The 13,318-nt window shown below is 36.1% G+C and overlaps 1 protein-coding gene across 1 annotated transcript in view; it reads left to right on the forward strand.

Moving 5' to 3' along the window:
* Window positions 1-13,318, forward strand: part of CAPRIN1 (cell cycle associated protein 1) — a 35,076-nt gene that overhangs the window by 6,396 nt on the left and 15,362 nt on the right. The window contains exons 3-7 of the mRNA XM_068989267.1: window positions 7,464-7,526; window positions 7,670-7,756; window positions 10,087-10,325; window positions 10,405-10,487; window positions 13,015-13,152. Coding sequence (XP_068845368.1) covers window positions 7,464-7,526; window positions 7,670-7,756; window positions 10,087-10,325; window positions 10,405-10,487; window positions 13,015-13,152 — 610 coding nt within the window. The remainder of the gene's footprint in view (window positions 1-7,463; window positions 7,527-7,669; window positions 7,757-10,086; window positions 10,326-10,404; window positions 10,488-13,014; window positions 13,153-13,318) is intronic.

The following is a 13,318-nucleotide window of genomic DNA, read 5'->3' on the forward strand; positions in this document are numbered from 1 at the left end:
GTGTAGAAACAGATGACAGAGACCTTATTGTGCCTCTGCTCAATTGCTATTTCTGAGGAAAGGGTAAGGTGTGCTTCTTGACCGTGCAGTCTGTTTCCTTTAACTCCTTGTGCTGCCCATGTCTGTACACTTTCTTTGCGTTTTTATATTGTCTTATGTTCTCACCTTCCTCATTTTTTCTAATAGGTAGTAAACTGCCAGAGGGCAGAGACTGTCCTACTGTACCTTGCACATGGCGTATGCTAAATACATATTTGCTAGATTGACTAAATCATTACATAGCAATACTTGTATTTTCATCAATAAAATCCTGTTAAAATGGATTAATCCATGAGGGGGAAAATGCTTTTTTGTATAGAGCTATTTACTTGAACGGTTTTTTTCTTTTAATTGGGTTTTTTTCCTGAAGGATTTTATTTTTTTTAAGTGAGTAGAGTTGATGAGTAAGCAATTAGAAAACTCCTATCTTAAAATCTAGGTAGTGTAAACAAGATTTGTTAATAGTCTTAGGAAGGAGGACAGATGATTTTTGGTATTTGAACCATTGTAGATTATTAGAAATTTCACTGCATTCCCCTTAATACTCTTATCCAAACATAGACATAGCTGAAATATACTAATTATTGGGGGAAAAACATTTTTGGTCTCCATTTTAAATGAATTAACAGTTCACATCTTTCTATCAATAATTGAAGTCCCAGCAGAGTATATAAGCCATTTAGTTATACCAACTCATTCTCCTGAGTAGTTTGGCTAAAGCAACTAATAATCCAAAAGGCACTTGTTAAGATTATCTTTGGTCAGTTGTTTCTTTCTTTTTTGGATCATTTGTTTTTCAAGTTCACAAGCTTTAGACTTTATAAGAATATAATTCAAAGTCGGTGATGTTGGAACTCTAAACTTTTACATTTTCTTACTAAGGTTAGGTGCATTCCTTCATTCAGACTTGACTACAGAATTACTGCCATGGACAGGGAATAAGTTTTTATGGGATTGTCTTTTTCCCCCCTCCAGTTGAACAAGTGAAAGCGAAAGTTGCTCAGTCGTGTCCGACTCTTTGCGACCCAGAGGACTATACAGTCCATGGAATTCTCTAGGCCAGAATACTGGAGTGGGTAGCCTTTCCTTTCTCCAGGGGATCTTCCCATCCCAGGGATAGAACCCAGGTGTGCTGCATTGCAGGCAGATTGTTTACCAGCTGAGCCACAAGGGAAGCCCAGCTGGACAAAAATCTTGTCAAATTATAACTCCTGGTTAGTTACCTGCCTAAAAAATTATCTTACAACGGGACATTAGATAACAACTGATTTAGCATCCTTTTACTGTTCTTCAGTGTTCAGGAATCCTGCAGTCTTCATACTCAGTGAGCTTCTGTGTTAATCAGTCTTCTAGGGCCTGGTGAAATGCTCATTTCTCAGTGAAAGTCTGTTTCATTTTTGGACAACTCTTAAGTTTATGATGTTGGAGTTAGATCCCTGACACCACTGTTAAATATTTTTTTCTGTAACAGCTCAGACTCCTGCAACATGTAAAGGCTTCTAGCATTTGAAGAGAGATGCTATGAATCATCTATTGATTGTACTCTATGTTATCTATACCCTCCTTTTAAAAATTGAAGGAACTTGATTCTTGATGCCTCTTCTGTCTGCTATGAATTTTACTAGCAACTCAGTCTCAGTTGAATTGAGGAACGTTTGTTGGAGGCAGAGTCATGTGTAGGCAAAGTCAGAACTCATATTTCTAGATGAAGAACAGGAAGGCAGGGATTGGGGACTGGAAATGTCTAGAAAGGGCCACTGAAGATTATGGAAAGATGAGAGGAAAAGAAATCTTTGTCTTGCTGTATTTACATTGTCATTCTACAAGTTCTTTCAGTACTACAGAAGTGATTTATTTGGCCTGGAGAGAAAGTAATTTGAGATATAGCTAGGTGTTACTACTATTTTTGTTATTTTAAGCTTCATTTTTAAGTATTCTCCCACAGTTTAAAGATTTCCTTAATTGAGAATGAGAGTTACATAGTTTCCTAGATAGTCAAGCTAAAGATGTTGTCTCTGCTAATTTTTCTTGTTGTGACTGTTTACAGTTGTCTAGTTGGTAAAGAATCTGCCTGTAATACAGGAGATCCAGGTTTGATTTCTGGGTTGGGAAGATCTCCTGGAGAAGGGAATGGCAACCCACTCCAGTGTTCTTGCCTGGAGAATCCCATGGACAGAGGGACCTGGCAGGCTACAGTCCATGGAGTAGCAAGAAATGGACACGACTTAGCGGCTAAACCCCCACCACCACAGTTGTCTGGTTGAAGAATTAGTGGTTTTTTGAGTCTCTCATTTTTTTACTATTTCTTTTTAACTTTCACTTTTTTCCAGTTATTCACTTATGGAATTTGTTGGTTACAACAGGAAGGAAGGGACTCTCTGGAGAACAGTCATTTTGACTATCTTATGCCGCCCTCATAGCTTCCCAGGTGACGCTAGTTGTAAAGAACCTGCCTGCCAATTCAGGAGACATAAGAGATGCAGGTTCGATTACTGGCTTGTGCAGATCCCCTGGAGGAGGGCATGGCAACCCACTCGAGTATTCTTGCCTGGAGAACCCTTATGGACAAAGGAGCCGGGGGGCTACAGTCCATAGGGTTACACAGGGTCTAACACGACTGAGCAACTTAGCACATAGCCCTGTAGCACCTAGTGAAGTTTAAAAAAAAAAGGTTAGATAAAGTAGCTTTGGTGATTAAAAAAAAAATCTTGGGCGGGGATGGAATATCTGGGTGTACTGCAATTCTGGAGAAAGGAAGAAGAGAGCAGCAGGAGGACAGAAATGAAGTGTAGCAATAGCTGGAATAGAGTAGAAATACAGTGCTGAGGCACAAGTGGTTTTTCTGGGATAGGCGACCTTCAGTTCATTTCAGTTCAGTTGCTCGGTTGTGTCGGACTCTTTGCGACCCCATGGACTGCAACACGCCAGACTTCCCTGTCTTATTGCCAACTCCTGGAGCTTGCTCAAACTCATATCCATAGAGTTGGTGATGTCATCCAACATCTCATCTCATATATGACCTTAGGCAGGTTATTTAATTGCCCTTTCAGTTTCCATTTAAATGAAATGTGATTGATAATAGTGCCTCCATGATACTTTTAATTTGAATGCCTGTCATAACAAACACTCTGAACTGTTATAAGAAAGAGAAGAGTGGGACTGGTTTCTGGGTACTACATGACAGTATAGTCTTAGTTTTGACATGTGCTGGGTAGTGTCTGATTCCATGATTCTGCTTTAGAGATTCTGATTATGAGTAACCTGGAAAATGGCCCGATTTCTATCTTGCTAGTACACACTTTCTATCTTGCTGTGCTCAGTCACTCAGTTGTGTCCAACTTGTTGCAACCCCATGGGCTGTCCATGGAATTTTCCAGGCAAGAATACTGGAGTGGGTTGCCATTTCCTATTCTAGGGGATCTTCCTGACTCAGGGATCAAACCTCCACCTCTTACGTCTCCTGCATTGGCAGGCAAATTCTTCACCACTGCACCATCTTGCTCATATGTGGTGCTATAAATGAATTTTTAATACATTAGGGATGCTCAGTTGAAAAAGGAACCCTGAATTGAATTTTCAAGATGGATATTTCAAGATAGAATCTAAGAGGGCAGGTTTCAGTTATAGCAATATTGTGGTAGGCTTTCTGACGAAGATATCTGATGCTAGAAAAACAACTCCATTCTGCTGGGAAAAAAACTTACTATTCATTTTATGTGGATGATACGAATATATAACAAATTTGTCTGTAACACTATGTTACAAACTGTCTTCGAGTTTAGGGAATGAAAAGCCGTGTGTGTCTGGAGTACTTTATTCCTGTCTTTGTCCCTCTGTTTTTATGGGGGTTAATGTTGGACCCGTCAGTTTGACAAGCAAATCCTTATTTATGTAATGATCTTAGTTTGTACTGCAAATTTTAACCCCAAGTGGGCAATTTTTCTACTTGTATTTAATGCATAGATCTTTATTTTGGCTACACAGAGATCTTGCGGGTGACAGTATTTCAAGAATTTTTGTACTATGAAGCCGAGTTTCACATAGTAGCTTCTTTCTCTTTTCATTGACCTCTTAACCATCCAGTTATTGCTGTGTGGCAGATTACTCCGGCACTTACCTCATTTCATCATGTGCACAGATGATGCCTGTTAGGGATTCAGGGCATACAGTGGGGTTGACCTGCTCTGTGATGCCTGGGGTCTCAGCTGGGAAGACTCAACCTTGTTTCCTCACATGTCTGATGCCTGGGCTCGGATGACGTAACGCTAGAATTGCTGACCAGAATTCTTATTTGAGACCTCTGTTCATAGCTTAGCTTCCTCATAGCATGGCAATCCCAGGGTTATTGGACTTGTTAAATGATAGCTCAGGGCTCCAAACATGATTGGTTTTAGTGACCAGCAAACAGGGCAGAGATGCATTGTTATTATGACTCAACCCTGGAAGTCACATAGGATCATTTCCACTGTTCTCTTGGTTGAAGCTCAGTACTATGTCAGAGGAATTAGACTAGTTTTTAATGAGAAGTGCCAAGGTCACGTTGTAGAACAGTACAACGTGAGTCGTCTTTAGAATATGTAATCTGACGTAGATCTTGGGGTTGGATGAAGAGCACCTTGCCTATTGTGTACAAAATTGGAACTTTTCTGCCATAGCTCGTCCTAGGATAGTATAGATGCATACTCAAGGATTATTGTAGGTGAAAGTCCTGACAGTATCCTGAAATCTGACAGTCTTAACATTTTTGTGTAGCACAAGATTTTAATTTTTTATCACTATTATATAAGCTATGTATTTGCAAAATAAGTGTGCAAAACAGAAGGAAAAGATTGTACCTGTAATTCTAACACTCAGATACCATTCTTAACACCTTAAAAAATCTTTGTGTACACACAAACACACACACAGTTTTTAGGAGTTTTAAGTTGTCCAGACGTTTAATTATAACACTAGGTATGTGAAACCATCCCCTGTGGATTTGTTGATCATTCATTATGTGCTGATATCCTGATTTAGCAACAGGTTTCTTGAAAAATGTATAATGCCATTAAAAGGGGGAGGTAATAAATGTATAAGCTAACAGCAGTTTTTCTTTGCCTAGTTGCTAGAATTTTTACTGTGTACTGGCACTAAATTTCAGGCATTCCTGTTGGCATATCTTCTATTTGTATATTTCTAAGTACTGGAATACAGATTATAATGCTATTATTACATCATAAATCATAATTAAAAGCAAATCTTTAACTTGTTTATTTTTTTATTTTTTTAAAGTAGCCTGTCCTTTTAAAAACATGAACTGTCTTTGTTCATCCTCAGTGTTTGAGGCAGTTTAACTTCTCTCTTATGGGGTTAGGTGTACCGTATCAGTGTAAAAATCTTGATTCATTTACTTAAAGACTAAGCTTTCTTTTTAAACAGAGTAAGTACCACAAAGTCTCTCATGGTTGGAAGAAATTCAGAATAATATGGTTCACTTTCCTAAAGTGTCAGATTTTTTAGGTAATACATGGACATGTATTAGTAAAGTTTTCTTTTGTCTGATTACTAAAGAAAATCTCAAATTGTTGACAGTGTAATTCTAGACTTGAATTTTATATGAACTTAGTTGGAGGTTTATTTTTTTAATGTATGTATTTATTTAATGTTTTAATTATTATAAATGTATTTATTTTTGGCTGTGCTGGGTTTTCATTGCTGTGCAGGGGCTTTCTCTAGTTGCGGAGAGCAGAGGCTGCCTCCAATTGTGTGTAGGCTTCTCCTGTTGCAGAGCATAGGCTCTAGGGTGCAGGTTCAGTAGTTGTGCATAGATAGGCCTGGTTGCCCCGGGGCATGTGGGATCTTTCTGGACCAGAGATTGACCTGGTATCCCTTGCATTGCAAGGTGGATTCTTAATAACCACTGGGCCACCAGGGAAGCCCTGGGGGCTTACTGTTGTGTAAATAGTTCACCTAGAAAGAAAGTGAAGTCGCTCAGTCGTGTCTGACTCATTGCGACCCCGTGGACTGGAACCTACCAGGCTCCTCCGTCCATGGGATTTTCCAGGCAAGAATACTGGAGTGGGTTGCCATTTCCTTCTCCAGGGGATCTTCCCGACGCAGGGATTGAACCTGGGTCTACCTTGCAGGCAGAGGCCTTAACCTCTGAGCCACCAGGGAAGGGAGCAGTTCACCTAAGTAAGATTGAATAGTTTCATCATCCATTAATGTTTTAATGATTGTACTGATTTTATTTACCTTTAGTGTATCTGAAGTGTGATCAGCTTTTAAATTTAAGGTAAAATGATTATGAAAGTTGAATACTGTTTCTGGTACAAACAGAATGGATCATTTGAAAACAACTTTCTGACACTGCTTCTAAGTTTGTTTCTGTGCCTCTGAGTTTTATCAGAACCTTAGTTTGTATCTGCTTTCTTGATTTCTTTCTTTCTTTCTTTTCTTTTTTTACTGTTGCCGAGGATAAGGAATAACTATATATGTTTGTAATTTGTTGTGATTATTTAAAATTTTTCTTGCTTAATTTATATTTCTATTTATTTCTCCTCTGACTCTTAAAACAACAACTGAATTTTTGACTGTATCTTATTACCTGAGTATGTTTGTGGGGGAGTTTTTTAAATTTAAGAATAGTAGCCTAGGAAACCTCCCACTTTGGGAGGAGGGATGGGAGAATGATCTTAAACCAGAGGCTTAATTTTCTTCCCCCACTCTTGCTCATTTAGTTACGTTTGTGAGAAAATAAGAGCAAAGCTGTTGAGCAAAGCTAGTGTACTGTGACTGTAAGTGATATGATAGCTTGAATTTACTTCATTTTTAAGGGAAATGAGTGGGGCACATCAAAGACAGTATGCACATGTGTTTATTGAGAAAAATAAATACACAACGTACATGAATTCTTTGGCGAGGAGGGGAGGAACAAAAATATAACACTTAGTAAAATAAGGTACCTGATATGGTCACTTGAGTGTAAGAGGAATCCTCATTGAATTGTGGCTGTCACTCATGTGGATGGGTATCATATGCTTGGGCCATCTGATGCACATCTTTTTTGAGAAGCCCAAGGATGGGGGTGGACACAGATACACCTGTGGCTGATTCACATTGATGTATGGCAAAAGTCATCATAACATTGTAAAGTAATTACTCTCCAATTAAAATAATTTTTAAAATAAGCAGTAACTTATCATTGACTTATAATACAATATTTGGTATCAGCATGGCTGGGATATTTAAATTCATTTTTTAAACTCACAATTTAATGCTATTTTAGATACTAAAACTGTAGTTTATCTAAAAAGTATGTAAAAAGTATGTTTAGGGCAAGATTACAGACAAACTTAGAGAATTATATGGGTTTGTTATTTTAGCATTGTTAAGCTGGTATATACTTCCAGTATGGAATATAATTATTTTTTCTTTTAATATAGGGCAAGCTTGATGATTATCAGGAACGAATGAACAAAGGGGAAAGGCTTAATCAAGATCAGCTGGTAAAGATGTTATATTTCATTTAGATTTTATGTAACTTATTTTAGTAAGATGTTATATTTCATTTAGATTTTATATAACTTATTTTAATAAGATTAATTTTGTGTTTCCAGTAAAAGTTGGATTTTCTTTTTGTTATTTTTAGGATGCCGTGTCTAAGTACCAGGAAGTCACAAATAACTTGGAGTTTGCAAAAGAATTACAGAGGAGTTTCATGGCATTAAGCCAAGATGTAAGTAAAAGGTGGCATATCTGTTCATAAAATACTAAAAATAAAGGCAGAAAATTTTTTGAGTTTTAGTTTTTGCATTGCTGTTGATAAGTTCTCTGCAAGGCGGAGAGGATTGGATCCAATTATATCTAAGTTACTTTACAATTCTGTAAAGTTTAATGTAACACCTTGAAGATGCCCTTTAAACTGAGTTTCATATATGACGGACATGTATCATTGGTCTGAAAAATTATCTGTGCAAATATATACAGTCAGCCTTCTGTATCTGGGGTTCTGGATCCGGGGATTGAAATCCTAGGTTGGTTGATTACACAGATATAGAGGGTGTACTGTAAGGTACTTGGAACATGTATAGATACTTTGGCATCCATGAGGTGTGGAGTATTGTGTCCTGGATTGAGTCCCCTTGGATACCAAGAGATGGTTGTATAAACGTGGTAGACTTCTATCTTCCATGTCTTCCTTTATGCCTCAGGACTATCTTACAATACTGTTAACTCTCAGAAAATAAAGAGGCTTGTTTATATAATTGGTTACTACTTTCTCCATTAGGGATCTTAAGGTATGTGGCCGGCTGATATGTTGCACTTGTTTCAGCTCTTGATCCAATGAAGGGGTGTATTTTTCCCCAACATCTTTTGATGTGACCAAAGTCTTGGGGAACAGGATAAAAATTAAATACGAACAAAGTCAAATACTTTTCTTGAAAGTTGAGACCAGAAAGTTAATATCCTTCTGAATTAGTGTTGGCTCCTTGAAGAAAGGCTTGCAACAACTTTGAAGAATAAAGTTGCCTCTGATTTGTTGAAATAAACAGTTTATTATGTGATGAGAGACATTGTAGTACATAGATGAAAAGTTCTGATTCTGGAACCAAGCTCCCTGGTTTGAATCCTCATTCTGCCACTTTTACTTAGTAGTTGTAAGACTTTAGAGAAAGGATTACTTAACTTTCCTATACCTGTATCAGTCAGGGTTTTCCAGAGAAACAGCCAGTGGTTTAGAAAGGAAAGGGAGAAAGAGAGGGACGAGGCTGTCACATTGCTTCAGTTTTCTAATCTGTTAAAAAAAAAAAAAAATTAGTGCCTGCCTCATTATAGGGTTGTGCTTATAACAGTATTTGAGGTGTAACTAATGGTTCATGCACTTAATATTATTGTTACTTATTAAATTTGATTGAAGCTGGGAAATATTGATGATACTCCTGAAAATGGAGTAGGAGTTATTTGATTTACATCCAAGTAGGGATTTGTTCCATTTAGCTTAAGTCGGACCCTCAGGCTTGAAGAACCCTGCCCAATTTCTTGTTTCTGATTTTTTTTTAATGAGTCACAGAAGTAGAATTACCATATACAATTTAATATAGAGAATCTATTTCTGAAGCTACTGTCACAGTATAAATGAAGATACTTGTATTTTCCTTTGATTTTTTAACTGGTTAAAAAAGGAACTTTTCACTGGGCCTTTAACTTCGTTGGCAGTCTTTTATTTTAACTCTGATCCTTTGTTGCAATTTCCAGTTATTAAACACGTTTTTTGTTTTGTATTCCAGAGCTTCTTCAGCCTAGTTCAAGCCTACCTTTTCTAGTCTTCATATTCTTCCCTACTTGAACTTCTCATTTCATCCAGAGTGGCTTTCTTTATTGTCATACTTCTTTTGCTTTCTCAACTTATTTTCTCATTCCTGCCTTTCTTCCTAGAATGGAGTTGGTGGATTATTTGGGATAAGAGGGTAGTAGTGTGTTTGACATCTCCTTTTAAGTCAGTAGTAGGCAATTGAAATTAGAATTTTGAACCATTTTTTATTAAAGATAGACATAGATTTTTTTTTTAAATTGTGGCTGTGGTAGGGTTTCTTTTTTAAAATTGACTCTGAACCTTAATGAGAATTTTTAGTTTTTATACTTTTTATTACAAAAAATTTTAAGAACTAAAGACTGTAATGAACTTACATTTACCATACCTAGCTTCTACAGTTAGTATCGTTTCATGAGTAATTATATTTTACCTGTACTCACTTCCTCATTTCCTGTCTGCTAGATTATTTTGAAGCAAATATTTGTTTCATTGGTAGCATTTCTGAAGTGTAATACCTTCTAGAAAACCCGTGTTTTGAATTTCTAATAAATAACTACTTAAAACGGTTCCATTTATTAAACTTTTAAAGTTGGGAGTCATTCTTTTGTATGTCAGAGTCACATCTCACTCAGTGAGTGAAATGTGTCTTACTTTGGACCTGAAATTGAAGTAAAAGAGTTTTTTTTTTCTTTTTTAGTAAAAGAGTTTTTATAAAATTTATTTATATGTCTTATGTTTATGTCTTTATGCAGATTCAGAAAACAATAAAGAAGACGGCACGTCGGGAGCAGCTTATGAGAGAGGAAGCTGAACAGAAACGTTTAAAGACAGTACTTGAGCTGCAGTATGTTTTGGACAAACTGGGAGATGATGAAGTAAGAACTGACCTGAAGCAAGGTTTGAATGGAGTGCCAATATTGTCTGAAGAGGAATTGTCGTTGTTAGATGAGTTCTACAAATTAGCAGACCCCGAACGAGACATGAGCTTGAGGTATAGTGATATAATAGAAACTTGTAAATATTGTGTTAACAACTGAAAAGTAATTAACCAGATGTTTTTTTATTATTAGGTTGAATGAGCAGTATGAACATGCCTCCATTCACCTGTGGGACTTGCTGGAAGGAAAGGAAAAACCTGTATGTGGAACAACTTGTGAGTATCACTGACAACTTGATTTTTGTGACTAAGAACCTTTAAAGTTTAATTTCCTATTTAAAAGTAATGTTAATTGAAGAAAACTTTAGAAATATGTAAGTAATATTCATCCACTGTTTACTTTTAAATTTTTTTGGTTTGTTTGCTTTTTGTATGTTTTTATTTATTTTTTGCAATTTTTTGTGTGTGTATGTAAATCAAAACAGCATCAAACAACCAAAAATCAGTAAAGATGGGGGTCCTAAATTAACATGGTTTTGTTCTTAACTTAGTCTGTTTCAGGGGGACAGATTAACACCAAATTGGCTTTCATTGTTTTTGGTGTTAAATGGGGACTGGTTTTTCCTTATGAATGAAATCTTGTGAAAAACATTTACTCCACCCCATGCATTCTATTCATGGTCATTGCCTTAGTCTTTTTTTATTTTTTCTTAGACTTCTGCTAATTTCAGATATTCTTTTTTTTTGTATTTTGAAAAAGCTAATAATTATCTAGACCTACAATCTATATATGAGCTCCTTAACTGTAAATATGCAGGGTTTTTTTTAAAGATATTTTAAAGTTATACTACTTCAGTAAATTAGGAATTTTAGATTTTAACCACTTAGTAAAAGGGACTGGATTGTTAACTGTTTTTAATGTTGATATACGGAAGTAGATATTTGAATATACTAAGGCAAAAGTATCTGTATGTCTTGTTTTTAGCTATTATGATTGAAAAGAAATCACAAGATTTTTTGGCAAACTGTATGATATAATTTGGGGTGTATTTGCTTTAAGGAAATGGGTAAATCAAATACGAGGAGCCAATCCTTGTGTATCTTTTCATGTAAGAAATCCATTTTCTTGATTTGTTGACCTATGTTGTTTGTATTTCTTGGTTTAAAAAAAAAAACAACTTCTTGATTTAGTTCTGCTACAAATATGTACTGAATTCCCCACTTGATTAGAAAGTAATTGACATGGGTATAAATTTGTTAGATTCAAAAGTAGCTTTTGGTCATGTCTGATAAAATTTTCATGAACTCTGTTGATTAATAAGGGTTAAAGCCTAAGCCTGTCGCTTGTTTTGATGTTACTTTCTACCTAGCCTCATTCTTGCATCTTAGGAATGTAACACCTTTACAGTTAATAGAAAGGTGTAATTTTACTCTGTATTTTTTTGCATTCAGTTTTCATAAGTTTTTAAAACAGCTCTGAGGTAGGAGATTCTGAAGGAGAGGGAGAGAGAACACATGAAGTGTTCTGTTCAGCATTCGAAAAATTGTTAAATAGTTTATTTGGCCATGCTGCGCATCTTGTGGGATTTTAGTTCCCGGCCAGGGATTGAACCCACGCCTTTGGCAGTGAGAGCACAGAGTCCTATCCACTGTATGGCCAGGAAATTCCCAATAGTTTTATATCAAAGGAGTATAGGATTAATTTTATACTCCTTTGATATAATGTTTCTGAAGTTTCATTTTTCTGTATAGTTACTATAGTTCTTGATCTACATCTACAAGGCCAGAAATTAACTCCTGACATAGACCTTCTGCCTGACTTGTTGCCCTGACAGCTTTATGTACCAAGTTCTGACAGTTATATTTGCCTTTTAAATATCTTTTGAATCTACTTCTTTCTCTACTTTTCTGCTTTTTCTCTTCTGTAGTGCTCTCACCTGAATTCACCATCCATCCCTTTTTAGAATCTTTTAATGGTTTTATTTTAATTGCAGTTTTTATATGTATAGTTTGTAAGACCTTGCAAATTCTGGCCCTTAACAGTCTTCAGACTTATCTTTCCTTATGCTTTTTCCTTATTTCCTTTGCTTCAGTCTCAATGCATACTTAAATTGACTTGTATTTGGCACCCTTCTTTGTACAGGGCTTTGTAAATGCTGTTGCCTCTGCCTTGAAATACTTTTTTCCTCTCTACTGCTCATCTTCCAGATCTCAGCTCTTGCAGTCCTTACATCAGGAAAGCCTCTCATGGTTTCTGCTCGATTAGGTCCAATGCATGTACTTCCGTGTAGTTCTTTTCACAGATGGTATTTTACTGTTTTTGTGAGTAGTTGAGAGCTCTTCTCTATTGGACTGTTATATTAGGGAAGGCAAATACTACGTGTTTCACATACCTTTCTGTAGCCCCAGTGCCTACTAGACTTTTTAACATATAGTTAGGTGCTAAATGCTTATTGAATGAATAAATGATAATCAGGAGGGCAGATACTATGTCTTTTACATACCTTTCTGTAGTGCCAGTGCCTAGTACATTGAGTAGCATATAGTTAGTTGTTAAATATATGGTTATTGAAAGAATAAATGATTTTATTTTGGACTTTTTTTTGGACTAACTTATTTGAAATGCTTAAAATTTAATACAAATAATTTCTTGTTCTCTTTTATTTTGTAATAAATTTCTTTTGGAATTTAATGTTTTAATTTTTTAAGTAACAGTTGATTTTTTTTTTTACTACTATATCTTGTAGAATGTTTAATCTTTTAAGTCAGATAGTCTAAGATTATAATTATAATGTGTTTTTAGATAAAGCTCTAAAGGAAATTGTTGAGCGTGTTTTCCAGTCAAACTACTTTGACAGCACCCACAACCACCAGAATGGTCTGTGTGAGGAAGAGGAGGCAGCCTCAGCACCTACAGTTGAAGACCAGGTAGCTGAAGCTGGTGAGTACTCAGGTGGCTGTGAACGTTAGTTTAGGGTCTTGGTTTTACTTTCCTTTCCACAGGTTCAAGCTAGACATTTATTTAGTTACATTTGTACACTTAGATTTTTAGAGAAACTTTGTAGCATGACCATATATTGACAAAACACATTAAGAGTAATTCCCAG

This window comes from Capricornis sumatraensis, chromosome 16 (genome assembly GCF_032405125.1).
Source record: "Capricornis sumatraensis isolate serow.1 chromosome 16, serow.2, whole genome shotgun sequence".
In the NCBI taxonomy this organism is placed as follows: domain Eukaryota; kingdom Metazoa; phylum Chordata; class Mammalia; order Artiodactyla; family Bovidae; genus Capricornis; species Capricornis sumatraensis.